Source organism: Cryptomeria japonica, chromosome 7 (genome assembly GCF_030272615.1).
Source record: "Cryptomeria japonica chromosome 7, Sugi_1.0, whole genome shotgun sequence".
NCBI lineage: Eukaryota > Viridiplantae > Streptophyta > Pinopsida > Cupressales > Cupressaceae > Cryptomeria > Cryptomeria japonica.
Window position 1 is genome coordinate 717,094,911 of NC_081411.1, and position 23,479 is coordinate 717,118,389.

The 23,479-nt window shown below is 36.3% G+C and overlaps 1 protein-coding gene across 4 annotated transcripts in view; it reads right to left on the minus strand.

Moving 5' to 3' along the window:
- LOC131040255 (phosphoinositide phospholipase C 2) overlaps positions 1-23,057 on the minus strand; it is a 115,305-nt gene extending 92,248 nt beyond the window's left edge. Inside the window, exon 1 of one of the 4 annotated variants that reach the window (XM_059207741.1) lies at positions 17,067-17,603. In XM_059207741.1, coding sequence (XP_059063724.1) covers positions 17,067-17,399 — 333 coding nt within the window. In that variant the 5' untranslated portion in view covers positions 17,400-17,603. Of the gene's footprint in view, positions 1-17,066; positions 17,604-22,677 lie in introns of those variants that run through there. The other 3 variants (XM_057973151.2, XM_059207740.1, XM_057973154.2) reach the window with 3 other exon arrangements.
- Between the last annotated feature and the right edge of the window lie 422 nt (positions 23,058-23,479).

The window sequence follows — 23,479 nt, forward strand, 5'->3', positions numbered from 1 at the left end:
TAGGCAAGTCGGCCACCTTTTCAAGGAATTTTTATTTATTTTTACCCCTTATTTGCCAAGTCAGCCTTGAAGGGATTAGGGTGAGCGCCCTATATAAAGGGGGAGTGTTGCTTCAAATTTCAAATCATTCATTCATTCCTTCTAGGTGCGATTTTGAGGAGCAGATTGAGGAGCGAAATCCAGCAGATTGGAGGCTAAATTTCCAGAATTTGCTAAGTGTTGAAGGATAATTTCCAGATTTTGAAAAGCTAGTGGAGGGTGAAGCTCTTTTGAAGGCTAATGGAGGCGTAATTCATTCAAAGGAAGACTATAATTTAACCCTTGTCCAGCAAAATCCGGTCTTCTTTCATCACTTTCCAAGGTTTTATAGTTAAGCACTCAAGGGAAGGTCTGGGGAATCATTTTTCGAGGCTTGTTTTAATTTCATAGCAATTTTTTGGAAAAAGGTCTAAGTCTTGAAAGTTTGATTTCATTCATAATTAATTGAGAAATGAGGAATTCTAGATTTATTAATATCTTGAATCTTCCCTTTGAAGAGTCTTAATTTCTACACTTTAAGGTATGATGCTTAAAGACTAATTTTGAAATTCTTGTGTAGGCATCAAATGGCGACCCCCAAAGCCAAAGGATCTACTAGTCGGCAGGCTCTCATCAAAGAAGATTAGAGGAGCGACGAATTGGAGACCAAGATCGTGTCCAAGTGGAGTAATATTGGAGACACCAACTTAGGAAACTTCAATGTGAAGAAGTTTCGAGAGGCCCCCTACATTGGCAAGCCATCACCTATTGCAAGGAAGATAATCGAGAGTGGCATCATCAAGGCAGCAGGTTTCCCTCCCACAGTCAAGTGTCATGAGTTGATGATCGAGTGTGCCCGCCACTATGACTCACAATCAAGGACGATTGTAACCAAAGATGGGAACATCTTAGCTTACCTTTTAGAGGAAGCTATAAGCGAAGCTCTTCATCTTCCAGACCATAAAGATATGATTTACAAAAGCTTAGAAGGAGCGAGGTCGATCTATGAAGATGATCCTGAGACTTGTCTCAATCTCATCAATAAGAATTGGTTGCTCAAAAGTCGGCCTCTCCTGAACAAGATTCCCAATACACCACATCGAATCGACTTCCAGGAGGAATACAGAGATTTGATAACTTTGCTCAATCGAGTTACAGGGGCTCCTCAAGCCTCCTTCGACGAAAAGTGGATGTTCTTCTTCATTCAAATGATAGTCCAAGGAAAGGGAATGCTTCATTGGGCCAGAATCATTAGCAATTGTTTGGACGTGCAGTTGAGAAGGCTAAGACCCACCAAATCATTCCACATGAGCTCATATGTTATATATGCCTTAATCAGGAGTTTCGAGTATGTAGGGCTACCTCACAGAGGAGTGATCGGAAGAGGACCCGGAGAAATGAGGGTTTGTGATTCTTATGTTCATCTGCATCATCCACCTAGAAGTGACTACAAGTTAGTCAATGACACCTTCACGATGAACATTACCAGGATATTGCAAGGTGGGATTCACAATCGACTATCTCTGGATGCGCAGGAGCTTGTGAAGAAATATGGTGCATGGTTCATCCAGTTTCAAAAATTCACATACATCAAAGTTCACGGGTGTCCTTCACCGCCTTACATGTTGCCAAGATATCCAACAGACAGGATAGTACTACTTGAGGTGACTAGACAGTTGGCAGCTTATGCGAAGGCATCCAGACACAAGCATGGAAATGGAATTCTCGTGCCCATCATACTAGGGAATTCAGTTGAGGTGTGTCCTAACACTCAAGCCTTGGAGGATGCAAAGAAGGAATTATCTTTATACTCATTATCATTCTTTGCCTCGCGGGAGAATTTTGATCCTCATGGTTATATGGAGGAGACAGTCGGCAGGAAGTACAACCATGAGTTTCAGGTGGAGGACTTTTGGATGAATCTCCCAAGTGATTTAGAGGTTAAAAGAAAGATGCATTCCAGGCTACCCTTAGATCTCATCAGGAAATGCAAAGTTTATAGAGTAGCCGATCAAGCCCAAGATAACGGTAGATACCTCCAGTCATCTTATGAGAAAGAGGACAAGGAAGTGAAAATAGATTGGAATGAGCCCGAGGTTTTAGACTTGAGAGCCTTGATGGCCCCCGTTTTATCCTGCACTCGCAGATGGGTGGATGTACAACATCAAAAGTTGAAGGAGCAGAATGTATCAATGACATTTACTTTGGAGGCAAGGCCAGAAGAAGGAGAAGCAAGCGTGAGTGAGAATACTTCTCATTCCAAAGGCTCAAAGAGGAAAGAAAGACCTGAGAAAAGGGAACCCTCCAGGAAGAAGCAGAAAACAAACCCTGATCACCCACCAAGCACATCTTCTTGACATGAAAAGAAGGCAAATCAAGGAGAAGATCAGGGGAAGATGGTATATGAAATTGATGAATCTATGGAATCCATGGTACAAAATGACAAGCAAGAAAAGGGACAGACACCTCAGCAGTCGTCGAGTCAATCTCCCCAAGTTGATGCTAATGAGCTACATGAAGAGAAGAATGATGATGAAGCGACATCTCCTTTCCGAGAGGATAGACCACTACTTAAAGAAATACAAGGGAAACAAGATCCGCCATTCCGGATTGGTTAAAAGAGAGACTGACAAGGGTAGTTGTGGTTGAAGAGGAAGAAGATGTATTTGATTTAGAAAGCCTTATAGGAAATTCTCAAGAGGTAATGGAAAAGAAGAAAGCCACAAAGATGTCCAAGGTAATTAGAAATGAGACAGGATCCAGGAAATTGCAAGTAGCTACACCAGTAGTGGACAAATATGAGGGTGAGATTCTTGCAGATGAGTATGACTTAGAAACATTTGAGCTTGGTCCACTTACCTCCGAACAAGCAATGGAAGAAGCAACCGATTCATTTGAAGCACTTAAAGACAAACTTAAAGAAGAAATGGAAAAAAATAAGAAGCTTGAGAGGGAGGTCAGTGCTTGGAGAAGCTATTTTAGTCATCTCAATCAGCCCTTGAGACGTCAGGATCCAGCAATATCCCCTTTACAAGCACTCCCTCTTGAATCAGTGGGTGAGGCAGAAAGAGTAAAGAGCTTGGTTCAACTTATAAGCTCTTGGATTGATAAATCCCACACGGAAGCCGTTCAATTTGCAACAAGAATGATGAAGACAGTTCATCGAGCTATCCAGGTCCTTGAGATTATCCATAATCTAATGATAACTATAGCTGCATTCACTCACACTAGAGATGTTATCATTCCTGTCTTACAAGTGATAAGACAAACACCAAGACGGATTCTGGCACAAGAAAAGATAATGGATGGAGGAACCCATAATCTCCTACAGTGGTCAGCTCTGCTCCAGATGAAAGAGGTCCTTTTTGAAGACATCAACACCAGATGCAGTCAAGTTGAAGGTATCATTCATCCAATTCAAGATAAGGTGTTTGAGGTGTTGTGTACCATTCTTGGCAGGCGGATCGAGATTGAGACAGATGTGGACATCCAAGAGTTGGAGGAGAGAGTCAAGGTTATCTTTTGCAAAGAGGAGAACATCATCACAGATAAGCAACGAGATCAGATGTACACTACTATGTTCCTGATTGAGAAGACCAAAGAACTTGAACCTGGATGGGAGACAGCTCTTCTCACTGCTTTTGATCAAGTCCTTCACTTGGAAGAACGAATGAAGAATCTTCCCGAGATTCCCATTGCTGAGATTGAGGGAATTGTGTCCAAATTCATTGAATATGCTAAGAAAGAGCATAGGAAAGGGAACAAAATTCTAGATGAAAAGTTGTTATAGGATGATGTGGCAGCTTAATTCCTATTGGTCTATGTTTCCTCGATATTTGTGCCAATTAATTATTGGCTATGCATTTAATGATGTTTATCTAAATGGGGACCTTTTTGTAACAAACCCTAATTAGGGTTTAGGTGTCAAAATCTTAGCCATTGATCTTCTTTCGATCTAGGCCATTCATTGTATTTGAGGATGCTATATACACCCTCACTCATTTTCATTTTTATAGTTAGAAGTTAGAAAAAAGGAGAGAGAGCTTAGAGAGAAAGAAGTAATTGTGTAGCAAGCTTGAATAGTGAAGAAAGAAGTTTGAACAATTGTTGTCTATTTGGCTTTGAGATCAATAAAATATTGAAGTTATGGTGTTTTATTGCAATACTTGTGGCTATCTTCATGATTGTTTATTTTCTTGAATCACTCTCAGTTGAAGTAGTATTTAAGTTTAAGTTTGAAGGACTAAGTGTTGTGCTTGATCTTTGGTGAGATTCACGTTCCAAACCACTAGCTTCTTACTGATTGTAAGGACGCCTTGTGTGGTCAACTGGAAATATTGAGATTGCTTAAAAAATTCAATCATTTTTGGAAGTATTGATATGTATCCCTATGATAGTATCTATATCCTTGATGATTCGAAAGTTACTGAATCACCTTAGAAGATCGCATCAATTCCAGTAGAGTTGTAATTTCTTGGCGATACTGAAATTGGTAGAATCTTACCAAGTCTAGCCTTCATTGAGTCATTCTTAGGATTAGATTAGCATTCCTTCCTTGAAACCCTTATCCTTTTGACTTTTTTTTTTAAACTCTGTTAGTGTTAGGAAAATCCTGTTCCTGCAGTCGAAAAGAGAGTAACACGGACAAGCTTTCTCTGAAAGTACGTAAGGCCCCTTGAAGAAACGGCATATACAACGACCACTGGTGCTTATCCATATGTAGAGATCCTACAACGAAGAACTTGAAGTCATCCCGATTGATCCTTTCCGCGACATCTTCAGCATTCAGAGACTTTAATCAAGAGAGGATAAGGTACCTTTTGGGTATTTTATTCTGTGTTTGGTTGTGTACAAAATACACATCAACACATCCCAACCTCTAGAAAAAAGAGTTCGAAAAGCTTTCAAATGCTCTCTCAAAACTTGTCCAGATTTTGCAACAACAATAAAGTCATCTGCAGATAACAGCAACCTCACCACGTATCCTGACAATCGGATACCTTATCCATTTAACCAGTCTTCAAATTTATCAATATATAAACCAAACAATGTGGGGGATAAAGGACGCCCCTATTTGACCCCATTGTCACTATCAAAGCATTCAAACATACCCTCTTTAGTTCTGATTTTAGCTCTAACCTACTGATGCAGAGGTGGGGTGGGAAACTTCCAAAAAAAACCAAATTGGTCAAGTTCCCACAATCTTTTAAGCCCTTATAACCCTAACTCAACATATTTTCACAACTCCACCCTATAATTCCTGTAGCCCTCCAAAACATGAAACTTGGGCATATCTTTAAGATAAAGGCCTCAATCCCCAAACTCCTCATCATTTCAAATACCCTTTTCCCTCTTATGAAACATATCTCAAAATCAGATTAGGTCATTTTGGAACCAACATCCCAAAAATGGACGTTGTCCCACAAGGTCAATTAGCCCTCTTTTACAAAAGAACCTATCTCCAATCACCCAAAATTCTCACAAAACCCACTCACACCTCCTAGGAAGACCTCAAGTAGATAGATTCATGAGGTTTTGGCAATAGAAACAATCATTTTACCTTTAATCTTACAAATTCGTATGACTGCACTGTCAAATGGACAAAAGATAACATACTTAGGGCATCATCATATTGCCCCCAAACCTCATCCAACGTGCCTAAAACCTTTGAAATCATCAATTATACCCTTTAAAATTTCAAACTACCAATTTGCAAGAGTTTTCAAAGGTGTAAAAAGGCGAAATCACATATTTTGCATACAAACCCTGAAAACCCTATGTTCAAGACAGTTTTTAGAAATGGGCTTGGTTGACCCCTTAAAAGGCATTATAAAAATTACTGGTAAAAATAAAGTTTGTCCACAACATCAAGCTCTTTCCATCCATCCAAGTCTCAGGTCCGTACATGGCCACACTAACATATTTTCAGACTGTAAATTCTGGAAAACATTTTCAAAACTGGCTGCCTTCACCAAAATGGGTATAACTTACTCAATTCTTAATGAAAAATGCTCAAACCAAAGCCAAAAGAAACTTAACACATCCCTGGACCAATTCCAATTTGTAAACTTGTACAATCATTTCATACCAGATCATACAAGAGTCTGGAGCAGCAAAAAGACAGTAAAAAAGTAAAAAACACATAAACCAATAAGTTATTTCATTAATTTCTTCTCTCCATGCTTCCAACCCCCCATCGGTCGATGAAATACAAGTATTTAAAGATTCCCCAACTTCCCAAACCGACCACAACTAAATTTTAAACTTCCTAAGCAAATATGACTCTTCATCTTCCTTGTTTTACAATTTTGACAACATAAATGACAACTTTTACAATATTTTGCAACTTGTGCAATATTTGCAATATAACACCTAAATGACCTTGTACTATCGAACACAGAATAAAATACCAAAGGTACTCTATCCTCTCTTGATAAAAGACTCTTAAATGCTGAAGATTTGCGAAGGATCACTTGAGATGACTCCAAGGTTCTTTTATGTTAGGTCTTAACGTGTTGGATAGCTTCAATGGTATTGATGTGATTTGTTGTACCTGCGAGGGGACTTGCGTTGAACACCTGAATGCTCGAATGATGCTGGAACATAGGAGTTTAACTTCACTTGAATTAAAAAAGGAAAAAAGGAAAAAAGGAAAAAAAGGGTTGAGAGAGGTCTAGCCTAACTCTAAGAATGTAGGAGCAATGAATGATCTTTGATGAAATTCTAACTAAGTCTTGCTCGACATGCAACGAACATTTCTGCAAGGCTAGTGCAATCTTCTAAGGAATGCTTTATGAATTTCAAATCATCACCGCAAGCATAGACACCATCAAGTTGATGCATATCAATGAAGAAGAGATAATTGAAGTTAAGCTTTGTTCAATGATTCCAGTTGACTACGCAGGGCACATTACCATCGGCAAGGTGTTAGTAGTATGGATATATGAATTTCACCATTTATCATACACATTTCTTCCATTCATCTAAATAACTTGAAATTAAATTGAGAAGTATAAAGACCATGCAAATTATTGAATCAACACATAGAATTCACCATATCTTCAATGAAGTTTACATGTCTTTTGCAACAATGTCTTGGCAACAATCTTTGCCTTCTCTTTCTACTCTACTTTAAAATGCTATCTATATAATGTCTATTGACTGCTAACTATTCACTATTTTCTAACTATTAACTTTACAAATGAAGAAGTGAGGCCTTTTATAGTGCTCTCATTACATTCGATGGCTCAGATCGATTTAAGATCAATGGCCAAGATTACAAGATAGAAACCCTAAATAGGGTTTGTTGAACCCATTAGCATTTAATGTTTGACCAATGATATATTTACATTTGATAGGACACGTCCTTAGAAAATTCGACCAATAGGTGATGAGGGTAGGTACTTCGATGTTTGTGCCCATGTAGTAGCTATCTGGATGAGCTAGGTTCATTGAATCTGGACGCCTTCCCTTGAAATGATGTGATTGGATGTAATGATGAATAGGCGCCACCTCAGCTTGCTTGATCTTTGTAACTCATCACAAGTGTGCAATTGAATGCGACATATCTCTTGCTATTCAACATGTGGGAGCGCTTGATGTGGCGATAACTTTCTTCGACAATCTGTCTCTTAGTCAAATAAGTATAGCTAATCTTTCTTCTTCAACCTGTATCTCTTTCATCTATTGCTCTCCTTGAGGAGAAGATATCACATCTTGCTTATCCTCACCTGTTGCATCATTGACTAGCTTGGGTGACGCTACTCTCTCTCTTTTGCTCTCACGGGTCCTGTTGGCTTGGAGGTGTAAAGCGAGGTTTGAAATTTCTTCATGTCGACACGCCCAAGGTTGGTGTCACCTACATTGCTCCAATATGATGTGATCATTGACTTGACGATGACGCTCTTCGAGTCGTCCTTGATGAGTGCCTGTCGCGATCCCGCCATCCCACTCCTGCAAAAATTGGCTAAGTGTCACGCAATGATATTTGCTTGCGAATATGTAATCAATTATCTAGGCATGAAAACTTTATTAAAAATCTTGCAATTCTAAGTGACGCCCTCAACATTATAATCAATACAATGCAGCGATCGAAATCATTATAAGGTACAATCTGAGTTCTGTCATTAATCAAGTGATCAAGTGAACCGATCTCCAACCTGCAAGTGGAACAAAATAATCAAAATAGACGTAAATCGGCTGTCAAAATAGTGTCGTCTCCTTTATATGAATTCGATGTGACAAGTTTGCCACCTTTCAAAGTTGCTGGATAATCTCTTTTCGATAAGTTGTTTGGATAAAAAATCGCCTATAAATGAAAATCACTGTTGAAACTAATGCCAAGATAACAATGTATTCTGCAGCAATGATCACGAACTTGGAGTAGATGAAAACACAAATCGCTGATTGGAATGAATTTTCCAGAGTCGCCAACCCTAGAAGCAATTTCGCTATAAGCTCGCTGTGGTATAATAACGAGATCAAAGCATTATCTTGGACAGTTCACAGAAAATCGCTGACTGTTGAGGATATCAAATTAGATCGAACCATTAAGCAAGCAATTCTCCTGACAGAATTAAATCTGATAATCAAATCGAGAGTTGTGAATAAATTCGCTCTCTTCAATCAGATATGATTCGCTGTATAACCATGAATTCGAATGCAGCCCAGATTGAGTGAAGGTGCTAGCTGATCGCATCCTTCACAAACTGAAAATTGCACCAATTTAAAATCACCTCAAAACACCAATTGATTATCTAAATCGCTGACAAATGAAGTCGCTGCTAAGAAATATCTGAAAATGAAGAGCGCTGGACTTCAATTTGCTATAACCAGAATATCGTTGTTCTTTATGACAAATTCATCGATTCATGAAAACAATTCACTGTTCGTGATGGTCACCGTAGCTGTTTGAATCAGAGCTACTTGTCAAATGAATTCGCCTTTGCTTGGGTATACATCGCTGTTCTTAGTCGCGCTATTTAGCTTGTAATCTTGGTGGAACATAAAACAATAATCACCTCCCAATTGAAAGTCTTAGCCAAAATATAGATTGCTGGTATCAAATGATTAGACAGCAGCACATATGAAGGCGAAGTTGATGTCAGATTGATCAAATGAAATGATCAATCTGAAAGTTATAATTTCTCAAAGAGGCTCGTACCTCATCACAAGTTTAGGCGATCTCTATTAAATGGATTGCATTTAAAAATTTGTGACTTTCGTTGCCTTTCACTTAATGATTTTATTGAGTTTGCAAATGAAAGTGACCCCAAGTCACATTTCTTTATTGAAGTTTAATCACAATCCATTAAATGAACAGCAGCGCACTTAGCAATTCCTTCAATGATCATCGAGTAACCAATTACAAAGTTTGCCACTTTCATTAAATATCTCCAAATCGATCATTGTTAAGACACATCAAACTTAAACACAAAATGTCTCATATTGAATGCACCTTTATTGATCCATTGAGTCATCATGTTGAACGCGACATGAGGATACGTCACACAATGCAAGTGTGGCGGATAGTGTTCGTAAAGTGCTTGCGAGGTAGTATCGTTCTTCTTTATTGCATTCATTTCGTGAGTTCATCACATGACGCTCCTTGTTCATTATATGTTTGCCGCGCAACATCTTCTTTGTTAATTAATTAAGTCTTCAATGCGTGACGCGCGTAAGGCATGACAAGCGCCACGCTATCCCGTAAGCGCAAAGGCTTTACGTGACGTATGTAAAAATCAATGATAAGTGCGAGAGCAACGTGCGACGAGCGCATGACAGTGATGCACAAAGGCAATGTGTGATGACTAAGCGCATTAAGTGCAATGTGATGCACGCAAGCAACGCGCGATGGCAACATGAAGGCGAAGCGCGATAGCGACGCATGACAGCAATGTGAAAGCAATGCGCAACGGCAACGCGACATCGCTGCGTGACAGCAATGCGAAAGTGAAGTGTAACAGCAACGTGACATCGCTGCGCAACGACAATGTGAAAGCGAAGTGCAACAGCAACGCGACATTGCTACACGACAACAACACGACATCGTTGCACGACAACAACACGACATCGTTGCGCAATGCATGTAAAAGAAAAGCGTGACATATGTAAAAATCAATGCACGACGTATCACCATGCCTTAGTCAAAATTTTCAGTTTCTCAAAAAAAATTATATTTTTTATTTTTTAATTTTTTTGTATTTTTTTAATTTTTTAATTTTTTAAAATTTTTAATGTTTTTGGATTTTTTGAATATTTAAAAAAAAAAATTTGTATTTTTAAGTTTTTTTAGTTTTTTGGTTTTTTGATTTTAAAAGACGCTAACTCTAAACTATACTAAACTAGGACACCTATATTTATGACTATGCTAAAAAAAAGTGGGGGTCCCCATTTGCAATGGGGCGATGTGTGATTTGGTCACAACAATTCACAATGACTTTATTACACACAAAATTGACTCAAAATATCTAAACTCTAACACTAGACCCCCCTAATTGCAAAAGGTGACCTTGGTGCTCCTGCACTACCTACTCATAGAGATTATGGACAACAGCTCTAAACTCCTTTATAACCCCAAGCTATTCCATTCTATGTCAAAGCTTATCTCTAGGAATAGTGTCAAAAGCTTTTTTGAAATCAACAAAGCAGCAAAAAGTTTCTCCACCCTGGCTGTCCCAAACTTTTTCAATGAAATATCTTAGTGTGATGCAATGGTCAACGATAGAGTGTTTACGCCTGAAACCAGAGAACCTTCTTGCTCTTTGCTCTTTTTCTACCCATCTACTAATTGTACACTAGCATGCTCCCAAAAAGCTTTCCAAAAAAAGGGTTGACCATAATAGTAGGGTAATTAGTATTGTATAATATTTTACTTATTCTATAATGGTCATCTTAGTTGTCATCTTAGTTGTCATCTTTAGTTCATTTAGTGTAATTACTGTTGCTTTTATTAGAAGGCGTAGTTAGCTTTTTCATTTTTAGCTTTTCAAGCGTATTTAACTTTTTAGCTTCAATTAAACAATTTGTTCTATTTAGAAAACCATCATGTAATTCTCTATATGAATAAAGTAATCCGATTATTTTGCAGGTATCAAAACAGGTCAATGGGATTTTTCAAAATTTGGTGAATATTTTAATTAAAAAAATTGTAAGCCTCTATCTAGAGAAAAATTTTAAGTGATTTTTTTAATGACAAAAAAACATTAGTGCTTTTTTCGATGGGCCTGTTGAAGGAGGGTTTTTAGGAATCGCGAGCTAGGGTTTTGGTCAAAAAAATTTTGATCAATTTTTTATTTAAAAAAAAAATCATAAATGTGTTCTCATTGTTTTTGGATCCGCATCTTTAACCCAACAATGATTTATGTTCAGTGCTTAGGGTTTTGGTTTTTGTGATTTTTCCTGCGATTTTTGCAAAAGGGTTTTTGTTTTTTGCGGTGGCGTTTTTCCTAGGCGTTTACAGTTTTGTTGCATTTTACTAGGTCTGATGACATGATTTTTCTGCGCATGTTTTTTTTTGTGCCCACGTTTCTCCGTGTGACTTTTTCTAGTGAAATTTTTGCATTCTTCAGCGAGGATTTTTTTATGAGCCATGATTTTTCGCGCGAGGTTTTTATTAAGTTTAGAATGGTTATTGATGTCTCCACTTTTGTGAAAAGGTATAACAACACTAGTTGTCCATTCATCCGATAAGATGTTTTGGGTAACTCCGTTAAAGATCTTGATATATGGAGCTAGGAGATTGACTCCCCACTTCAAAAATTCTGCCTACAAACCATCAATATATTGTCCTTTACCACTCGCCAAATTCTTTATACCTTTTATTTGATGTCTACCATTGAAAAAGCTCAATTGAAGTGTCAATTATGGGTGGATTACTTTTCTCGTTTGTTCATTCATATAGAAGCTTTGCATAATCTAACCACTAGGCATTGTTAAGATTAAGGTGTCGTCTACCTTGTAAATCTTGTGACATGGTTCCAACATCATTGGAAAGTGTTCTAAGGCACTTGGGATGTATTGGAAAAATAATCTGTAATGTTTAATTCTCATCATTATTTGTAATGCATTCATAAGGGGTGATGGGTTCCACTAGCAACAATTAAAGTTGGTTGTGAACACAATTACTTAATATATGACTAGAATAAGATATTTAATGACTTACAAAAGTGGAAAAAGAGTGACCTATTGACTTCTCCAAGGGGGAGCATGGAAGAGGCGACAGATGTCTCTTGGTTTTTGGTCATTTATTACGCTTAATATAATGTTTATCTTGCAAGTATAGGTGTCCATGTTAGAGGGAATGCATTGGAAGCTAAACTGATATCTTTTCGAGTTCCATGGAGGCATTCCAAAGGTTGTAGTCGTGAGGAATGAAAAGTCTTCTTTGGGAACCTTTATTGGTGGTTTTTGAAGCTCTTGGCATTCTATAAATACAACCTTTTGGGTATAGAATAAAGCGGAACAATTGGATGTAGTTTTCTATGCAGGAACGAAGGACAAATGGGACGCATAAGGAGGTTGTTCACATGTGCATAGGCATTGCTACGATGGAAGCAAAGAGGAGAATGGAAGTGATTGTATTGTAAGCACTTTTATTGTCGTTAATACAAGCTTGTCCTCTCTTCTTGGTGGAGTTTTTTCCTGCAAGGTTTTCTCCACATATATCCTATGTTATGTGTGGATATTATGTTGTTGATTTATGCCTTAATGCTGCTATCTTATGCTAGTGTTAATCATTAATTATTGTTGTTATAAGTTCACAAAAGATAAGTTGATTAAACGTGGTTAACAGGTTGGTTTTTGGCGTCATAAAGAAGAAGGATCTAATCATGGGTTTTCCATAATTAAGGAAACTTAATTCTCAGATTTGCACGAGTTTCAAATTTTCATGTTGCTGCTATCCAAGCCTTAAATCTCATCCTTTGATCAGTTTATTGGATAGAGATTGATATTCAAAATCTTTGGTATTGAACTTGTTTATTTCCCAATAGGCATTAGCGATATTATTTTCTATTTGTTTTCTCCTTTGTTGTAGCTCCCTCTAAAAAGCTTTGGGATTGTGTTTCCCCAAAACAATTAATTCCTTCTTTCTTCAAATTACATATCTTTCATTTTTTTGTTTTATCAATTTCTTATATATTATCTTGTTTTCTTTGTTTGAATCCGTCTCTTTAAGGGATCTTTTAGTAGCATGCACTCTTCATCATACCAAGGATTAGCAATGAAGGTATTTGAAAACTTCTTCAAAGGTCTAGATCTCTTACACAACTTCAAGGAATCAGCGTACTACTACAAATATACTCTTTTTCTCCCTTGTTTTCCTTGCGCTCTACATTGCTTTTAGCCAACTCTAGGTGCTTTTCAAGAACTCTTTGTAAGTGTGTTAGATTTTCTCTTCTTGAAGGCCTTTTGAATTTATGTCAAACTTAATAAAAGGAGGCATATGATCAGAATTCAGCTCCATAGGGCAGCTTTCAATATTGAAGTTCTAACAACTTGGAAATAGATCTCTAAGAGCATTTTACATAGTCAACTATGCTTAGCCCATTGTAAGTCTTGCAAGTGATACTATTAGATCTCGACCAATTCTTCATGCCATTACAATTCGCCAACATTAAAATTCGGATGAAATTCGGCAAGAGAAAAAAAATTGAAAAAAAATTGTCATTATATTTGCTTTATATAAATTTTATTTTTTAGAAAATTCAAAATATAAATAATATATCTAAAAAATATGAGAATAAACAATATTAAATTTGTTTAATTTATTTTATATTTTTTTATTTATATTTGTCAAATTTGATATATTAAAAATTGAAAATTTAAATTAAATATTCTAAAATATTTAATTTTTAATATATTAAATATTAAATCTGACAAATTTTATAGTAAATGTCAATATATTAAATATTTATCAAAATAGACTTTATATTTATATTTGTTAAGTTTTACTTTAATTTTTTAATATTAATTAACATTTATATTGGGCAACTACCTTTATATTTAAATCCCGCAATTTGAAAAAGCCTTTTTAACATTAACAAATAACATTTATATCGAGCGGCAATTTTTCCCGATGTGTCTACAAACCCTACCAGCGAAACGCAAGGCATCGGCGTGCAGCCCTTCAACGGCCCTGATACCTCCCAACAACAAGTGTGAATTGCTCCTCCACCAACAAAAGAAACCTCTGCAACTTATTCAACAAATTTAAGACAATTTTTTGCGAATTTCATATAATTTTTATACATTCGCCGAATTTCTAACCTAAAGCCGAAAACTTGGCGAACGCGATGACTAAGCATATAACCATGCCATATTAGCTACAAAGGCCTAACAACTCTTCCCAAAAGTGCAATACACTCTCTTTCCCATCCTATGAAGTCCTTTTCCAAATATTATCCTCATTTTCCCCTAGCCATAAGGGGTCATTATCCTCTCCTACATCAGTACCCAACTGAATAGATTGATTGTTTGTTGTCCTAGCATTGAAGTCACCAATTAGGATTAATTCTCCTACGTTGCTAAAACTTGAGACATCTTTTTTTAACGTTGTCTTCATCATCTAGATTTCTCTTCTTGTAAAACTTTGAGCTTTTTGGGGCAAAATAGCAAGCAGCCAGCCAAATTGTAGTTTCATTATTTGCCATTTTCAGCCATAAAAATTGTTTATTTGGGTCCTCATTCTCCAATTTGGCAGTACCACACCACATTTTTTTTATTAGGACTGTTGTCCCTGCATGCCCTTTACCTAATTTAGTCCCTTCATTCCAAACAGAGATTTATTGTATCCTTCAAAGTCTAGAACTCTGCATCCATCATGTTCATGTGTTTCTATAAGAAAAATAATGTCTATCCCCTCTACTATGGGCCCCAACCCCGATCCTCTTCTCCATCGGTAACCTCTCCAATTACAACTTACCATGATTATATACTCTCATGGGATCATGTTCATGTGTTTCCATAAGAAATAATGTCTTTCCCCTCTACTATGGACCCCAACCCAATCCTCTTCTTCATTGATAAAATCTGCAATTCCAACTTACCATGTTTATATTCTCTGATGGGGCCCCTAATCCCTATTTCTTGTGTATCCATCAATTAGTGATTTGAACTTTCCCAATTTTCAGCCATGCCCATTTCTTAAATCTCTTGTTGATTTCACTTTCTCCCATTCTTTCCTTCGTTCTTCTTCTTGTGCAAATGTCAAATCTTCATCTAAATAAATCTGTCCACTTCAACTTATCCTTGAGAAAATCCCTTGCTAGTTTGTTTTATCTTTCTCTCCAAAGTCCATCAAACAAATTGATGATGATATTTACCTCCTTGTCTTGTTTGTATTTTTCTTACCTTATTTGTCTCTTAATTTGTTTTTCTATGATTTCCTTTTGTTCAATTATGGGTTCATTTACCACTTCATCCCAAGATTTGGCTTCTTTTATCTGCTCCATTAATTTGTTTTTTTCTTATTACCATGTATGTCATTATTGATTGAAACTCCTCCAACTGTGTCATGCTATTTATTTTCATGGACTCTGACCTATCTTTCTCTATTGCTCTTGCTTGTTCTACTTCTTGTTTTAAATTGATTAACTCTTGCTGCTCTCCTCTCTCTATATTGTTTTGCAAACTTATTACATGCTCCTTTAACAACTTGTTGTCCCTTTCAAGTTTCCATCTAGCTTCTATAATTTCTCTTAATTTTTTGTCTTCCTATTGCCCCTGTGCTTCTATAACCTCAATCCTCTTTTTCAGGCTCATGAGCTCACTTACATAAAGCTCTTGCGACCAGAGTGAAGGGAAGGTTATGGGGCTGTATAGGTTTTTATTGCCTTCAGATCCTTCCTTCCCTCTTTGTTTATTGCAAAAGTTTCAATTTTGGCTTGTTTTGTCTCATACGCTTCCTTAAAAGAAAAAACCTCTTTCTTTTTGCCTTTGTCATACCCCTCGCCTATCTGATCAACTTCTAAAACACACATCTTAATAATTACAGTAGAGTTGTTTTTAGCTGTTTTTGGTAAAATCATTATAAGCCTCTTTTTCTACAGCTTTCTCCTCTTCCAGACTTGCCTGCACCTTAATATCCCCAAATACTGATTTTCATTGACAAAAAATTAGCTTATCACCTATGCCATCCCAATTAATCTGATGAAAGTCTGGTAAAAAAAGATTTCCAGTGTCTAACAAAGTCTACTCATTCTGAACCTAGATATGGTCTTACATACCACTCTGAACTTAGATATGGTCTTACACACCCTTTTGTTGACACAGAATTGTTTGAGGTCCATTTTACCAGCCTGGGGTTTCTAAGCACATGTTTTCATCTGAAAGTGGTTTTTAACAGCAGAGCCTTGAAGACCTGTTTTAAGACTGTCTTTACCCAGTATGTGATGGCTAAGCATGGTTTATCGGGTGTTTTGATAATCCACAGTTTGCAAAACTCTTGCAGTTTTGAAAAGATATAAATGGGAAAGCTTAAATAACTGTGCCAAAAAGACAAAGGGAAGATGTGTGGCAGACCTGTTTCTACATATGGCTGATCAGAACCCACAAAGCAGGCAGAATTCTCTATTAAAAGTCTAAAGCAACGAACACCCTCTCCTGACCGACAAAGCCCGGCCCCACTGCTCTGGGACCCACCACCGTGACTGCAACCCGACAAAAAAACTCCATTTCTCGCAACAGAATACGAGCCTCCTCCGCAGCCTCGAATCCACCACAGCTGCAACTTTAGCGCCGAAACCCCTGAAATCTCTGGCGACTACTCAGCAGACTCCACGAAACCCCTGTAAGAAACTCCTAAAGAATTTAACTTGTGAACTCTTTATAAATAATCTCAATTCTTGCTTTGAAATCTTCTCTCCTGAAACCTGAAATGTACACCCTCTGGCGGTACAGAAGAAAATTCTGACTATAACTACTTAATTACTTATTTCAAAAATCGAGAAAGACTAAACGAGTTGTTCTTAATCAGTGGATACTAATTTAATATAATACTTCATGCAAAGAGTCATTCGCTTTACAGCACTACCAACGACTCATTTTACCTCATTAGATCTTACAGGTAAATTACGGTCATCATTGAACAAGTAACGCAAGAAAGCATCGAGGTCGAGCCCTCGTTGAGAAACTGTAACAGTGAAAAATGATCGCAATCTATGAACATCTATTGGCTTCTGAGCATCTATTGTCATCTGAGCGTCCAACTCGGATGCTTCAGCTTCACCCTGCACTTCTCCGAGAAATTTCTGCAGATGGGTAACGCTCATAACACCATTTTCAGAAAAGTTTTGGAACAAGTCCTTTATTTCTCCGGGTGGCTCAGCTGAGCCTGCTCTGAACTTCCTTCTGAAACACCCACAAACTTTGTACGTATCCATCTATCCGGGAAAATAATGTTCACTATGTCCAACTACAGATAGTTGTGTCTGTTGCATAACATTTATGTTTTTTTGCACCAGTTCCAATTACCATTCAAGAATCCGCAACAGAAAAGACCATTGCTCTTGTAGATCATCTGTCATTTAAAATATGCAACATCCCGCCGATTTCCCTGGTGAGGGATTATAAGTCAAACGACCCTGCGGTCTGATCACTGCACCAGTACTTATATTAATTACCCATGTGATTTGCATTCTTTATTTTAAATTAAGATTCATTTGTATTGTACGGTCGTGACGCCAACTAAAAGTCAAACGTCTTATTAATTAAAAAGTAGAAGAATTTTATTTTATTTTTTTCTATTTTTTAATAATTAATAAATACCATCAACTATGCATTTCATATGTTGTATAGACAATTCTCACTAAAAGTTGAAATTATATAAGAAAAATACAATAAATTATGTAATATTTAATTTATTATATTTAAGTAAGTTTTTTCCAATTTAAATATAAGAATGTGCTTTTACCTAAAAGTAATTCATTTTTACGGGTTTCGTACTAGTCTGTCTATGAGAAGTGCGTGATGTGGACGCCTACTTCTATTTCCCAGAGCATAGGCTGGCTCGACTGAAGTTGGCAAATAATGTCTATTATTCTGCGGTGGCGGCGGAGCCTGAGGGGAGTGCATTGATGGAGAGAGTGGGGAAGTGTGTGTCAGTCCTTGCGTATTCAAGAAGATTTTTGGTCTGCGAATGGGGTTTTTCACCAGGAAGTTTTGAGGTTGGCACCCTGGTTTTTCTGATCGCAATGAAGGCCAATTTTACATTGAAGACATCCAAACTTCTCACTACATTTTGGGGACCGGACTAGGAGCAGCGGCTAAAGAACATGTTTCGTTCTAAGGACCCACTGTTGATTAGGAGTGTGCAGTTGGTTCTTGGTGAATATTTGGGAGTGATTGGTCATCGATACCAGACCCACGCAGATTTATACTCCCTTATCATGGCATGGGGACTTGAGCTGGATTCTTCATGCAAGTAGGTCCAAAAGGTTATGAAGGCAATTATACCAAAGGAGTTTCTTGTAAATATGGAGTCGCTTTTGGAGTAGGACATTCTGGGCAAAGGGTTTGGCGTTTTTGAAAGGGTGTTTTTGACGTTTCTGAAAGGGTGTTGGAGGTCCATCAAGAATTGAGAGGTAGGGATATCCCCTTTCTCAAGCGGCGGGAGGCAGTGAAGGCTAGATACAAAGAGGTGACGATGAGAGGATCGAAGGCGCTAAAGATGTTTGCACAGATTATGGAGTTGGAGGACGTGATTTGGCAAGCTTGGGCGGAAGCAGGGGACGAGGAAGTAACAGGTTCATGATGAAAACATGTGCTTAGCTTCCTACATTGAACAGAATTAACATTGGGTTAAAAGGTTTGCTATAACGAACAAAATTAAACAATAGGTTCATATATGGGTGTCAACATAATGTTCTACTTTATTTTCACTTATTTTAAGAGTTGCTTTAGTGTTTTTTAAAGGTAATTTTATATTATCATTTATAATCTAGGGATCTTGTTGTTTTCCTTTAAAAGAAATAACAATTTATTTGACATAAAGAAGTAATGTTATTGAAATTGTAGAGAAAAAAGATCGTAATGTTTATTGTATTTTTGTGGATGTCATAAATGTATAGTTTTTGCATTTGATTTGGTTCTTTTGGTACCTCCAATAACCCTAATCCTAAATTCATCACTCTATTAGGTCAAATGCTCCACTTTAAATTAAAACTTGCCTATTTCCCAAAACTTTTGCCTTCCTAGACTAAGCCACAATTGCAATCTTGTTCCATTGATGGAATTGTGTGCATGTTCTAGTCCTCCAATTTCAAATTTCAAATGTTTCATTTTAAAGTTGACAAGTAAGATACGACCATTACTCATTGGCATGTATGTAAAAAGTTTCAACTTGTGTCTAGGGCTGTGTATTTTTGGAGATCATCTTGTATCACTTTTCATATGAAATTATTGATTAGTTGAGCTAATTGAATTCACATATTCAATTACAATAATCAACATTCATCATCTTAGCTTTTGTATTTCAACTTATCAAATCAACCTTGAGGTGTAACCATCATCAAGGAAGTTCTTCCCTTTATACATAGCCAAACCCCAACAATGCTTCTTAGCACCATTGATTCTTAGAAGCAAGTACATGCAGTAGCAAGTAGGTTCAAAAGATCACAATGCTTAAATTTTCTAGCTAAGCAAAGTGCACAACCTTGTCCCTTGACTCAACCATGCACACTACCTAATCCTAAGCCCTAAAATATCATATTATGTTTGTCTCAAATCTTTGATCATTGATTCACTATTATTTTTGGTTTCTAGATCTCTATCATAGAGTTTTAAGCAATCAACACAATAAAGATTTGACATCCAACCAAATTCCAAACAAGCTCTATTTCCATTTTAGTTATATCTCCAATCTTAGAATTCTCAATTCTCAATTTACATAAATCGATCTCAACTCATAAATTTGGCATCTAATCTCTATTATTACTTATCATTTATTTAAAGCTCTAACTTGCTAGCAGAATTTAATTTTTTATCATCCATTTTGATTAACTTGTAACTTCGATCTCTATCCTTTAGAGTAGATTTTACATTTTTCCCTTGATTTTCAGATCTAATTTCTCTATTTTTTCTCATTTTTAAGACCTTTTTGTGGATGTATTGTCTTATCTAAGATTTAGTCCTCAATTGATTTTTGCTTTGTAGATTTCATTATTAGATTTAATCATGGATTGCAATTAACTCTTATCTTCGACCTACATTCATTCGTATATCAAGGACCTTCATGTGTTTTCACAATTTGTTCCATCCTGCCTACGATCCTTAAGGATAGTGTGTCCTTTTACTAAAGGATATCGTGTCCTTTTATTAAAAAGATGGTGCTCTATGTTCATAGTTATTAAACATGTTTCAAGCTTTGCATCATTGATAGAGCTTGTTAGTACTTTTCATTTCATGTTAAAGGATTTCACTTTGTCTTTTTAGGAAATTTATAATAAACATACTCCATGTCCAACATACACTAATGAATTAACCCTAAATTCTAATTATACATTTGCGGATCTATAATCATATCATAATGTGGTTACACTTAAAGATGATATATCCTTCCTACAACCCATTATAGTATTTAGTCTATACTCTTCAACAATCTTATTCACGTGCTTAATTATTTATGGTTTAATAAGATTAGTGGTTAGTCAAAAGATGAGGCACATGTTACAAAAGATACATCATTAAATACATGTTCTTATCATCATGATCAACATGATAACAAAGAAATATATGTGGAACCATCTTTAAAACAAAGACATGAAATACAAGGGATGACATCAAGTATGTCACCTTTATAAATAAGTTTTATGTATAAAGAGGCACTTCATGATGGGACCATACTATGATCTCTATATCCACAATAAAATGGGGCAAAAATTCTCGTTACATATCTTTTATACCTATCACAACCAAGTTTCACTTACAATCTTGGTTACTTTCCATGTTTATCTTATGTAAATCATATTTCATGTGTTATGGTCTTCTTCCATGTTTTCAATTGATCTTACAACTTGGGCCAAGGTATTGTTTCTTTTTGTAGATTTAATGTGCTAAGGTGTGTTCTTCTTTAAGACAAAATTGGAAGCATCATTGTTACATCTAATATGTTGATTGAACATACAAAGTAAGTATCTCTAATGCAAGAGTTATATGGAACTAATTCAAGTACTCTTTTGTGCAGCAAGGGTTCCAATGAGACCCAGAAAAAAATTGCTAGAAGATAATTTAGAATCTTGTGTCAGAAATAGAAGATCCTACTTTTTAGATTTCAAATTTAAGAGGGTGTCTTTGGGATGAGGTTGAAAGTTTCTCCTACCCTTAAAAATTTTCTACCACAACATTTATATATCTTTTAAAACTCTTCCAAAATATATTTTTAGATTTAACTATATAATTATAGATTTGCCATTAAAATAATAATAGTAAGCTCACCAACTTCTTCATATTTTGAAGCTTAAAGTTTTAAGCTTGCCAAATATTACAAAATTCATTAACTCCCTACTTATAAGAGCTCCTAAAAATTCTTTGCAACCCTTGTTGAAATATTTTAGGAAGCCCCCCTCCATGAGACCACAATTTAAGGTATACATCTCTCTTTAGTTTTAGATTTACACAACATGATTTTATTTTCACTCTCAATTTTTCAATTTTAATTTCATATTTGCATTCATAGTTATACTCAATTTGTAATCACATTTTTCATTTCTCTACTCAATTTGTAATCACATTTTTCATTTCTCTACTCAATTTGTAATCACATTTTTCATTTCTCTACTCAATTTGTATAATTGCTATTATAATATTAACATAAAGAGAACTTTATCTTCTAATTCTGTTTTCAAATAACACACAATTTTATTAATCATCTTTATAAAGACAAATAATTAATCAAACATTAATTACAATATAAGCCATTTCTATTACTATCGAATAAAATTAATAAATATTCAATAATGAAACACAAAATTATATATTTATAAATTATTTAGAAAATAATATATTAAAGATAGAATATTTCAACAAACTATAATATAAATTATAATAAAAATGAATTTATTTCACATTATTTTTTATTTAAAATTTTTTTGGTACCAAATAAAATAAAACTGGTGCAATCTACCTTTCCACCATATTAAGATGCACTCGGCCTCCACTACTCCATACAAACCCTGGAGAAATAAAAACAGTACTAAAAAAAAATCGAACTTCCTAAAGTTGCTATGATCACAATTCAGGCTAATCCAACTTTCTAGAAGTTTGCTATGATCACAATTCAGGCCAATTTAGGCTAAGATGGATATGAGAAAGGACATTTGTTTATCGATGGTGTAGATCCTGTTCACAGAGCAGCACAATTGCATGCAAATCAAAACTTATTATTCAGTAAGACTGATCGTTAGTCCGATCAGTTTGTGCTGATTGTTTGGTAATATGTAATGTAGGTTTAATTTCCAGAAGATAATTTTGTTGATTCAGTAGTTACAGTTTATTTGATCATCTAATGAACAGTAGAGGAGTACAGAGAGTCGCCTAATTGTTCGACATACTTGCCTAATTTTTAAAGCAAATAAAATGCAGCCAGTAAACAACCCCAAATTGACGCCCTGTAACAAAATTGAAGCAGGAAAAAGCAAAAACAGAGAGGATTAAACAAAATACCTTAGATTCCAAAGCAGGATTGAGATCCTCGGCGAATAGATAGTCGAAAAATTGAGAGAGATTGAAGTTGTGACGGTGGAAAGCCCCCAAACGCGTGCGGATGATCGTCTCGGCGTCTTTCTCAGTGGCGTCAGTCTGCCCCTGAATCTCCACCAGAAATCGCTGCAGATTTTTGACGCTCATCAGTCCGTTCTCGGAGTACTCCGTAAACAGATTCTCGACATCCGCCACAGTTTTGACGCCATCCGATTTGAACTTGCGAGTGAAGCACAGGCACATCTTGTATCTGCTCGACATGGTTGCAGGTTCGAATCCTTCCCCCTCACTCTCTGCGTATATACATTGTGTATACACTCGCCCCTTTAAGTAGGAATGATGTGGTACTTAGATGGGACAGATCATCCGCTGAGGGATCCACGCCACCTCATCTCGACAACCAACACCGACATTTATATGTAATTATATCTCTTGGAAATGCCACGTCGGACGTTAAACTTTTAAATTTCTTGATGATGCGATTATAAAAGTATATTCGCCGGTGTTCAATTAAAAAAGGTACATTCACGCGACGCGTCTTTATTATTCTTTAATCTTTGTCTGCGTGTCCCTGCGCATATGCATTTGTTATCATTATAATTTAATGACTGATAAATGAAAAGAAAAAGAAAAAATGTGCCTATTACCAGTTGTACGCGGAAGGCCCACGCTTGTAACCCGTATTTGAGTGGCAGGGGAACGACCGGTCATTCAAGGATATTATTTTTTATTTTGTATAGGTAAATATTTTGTTTATTAGTCCCGC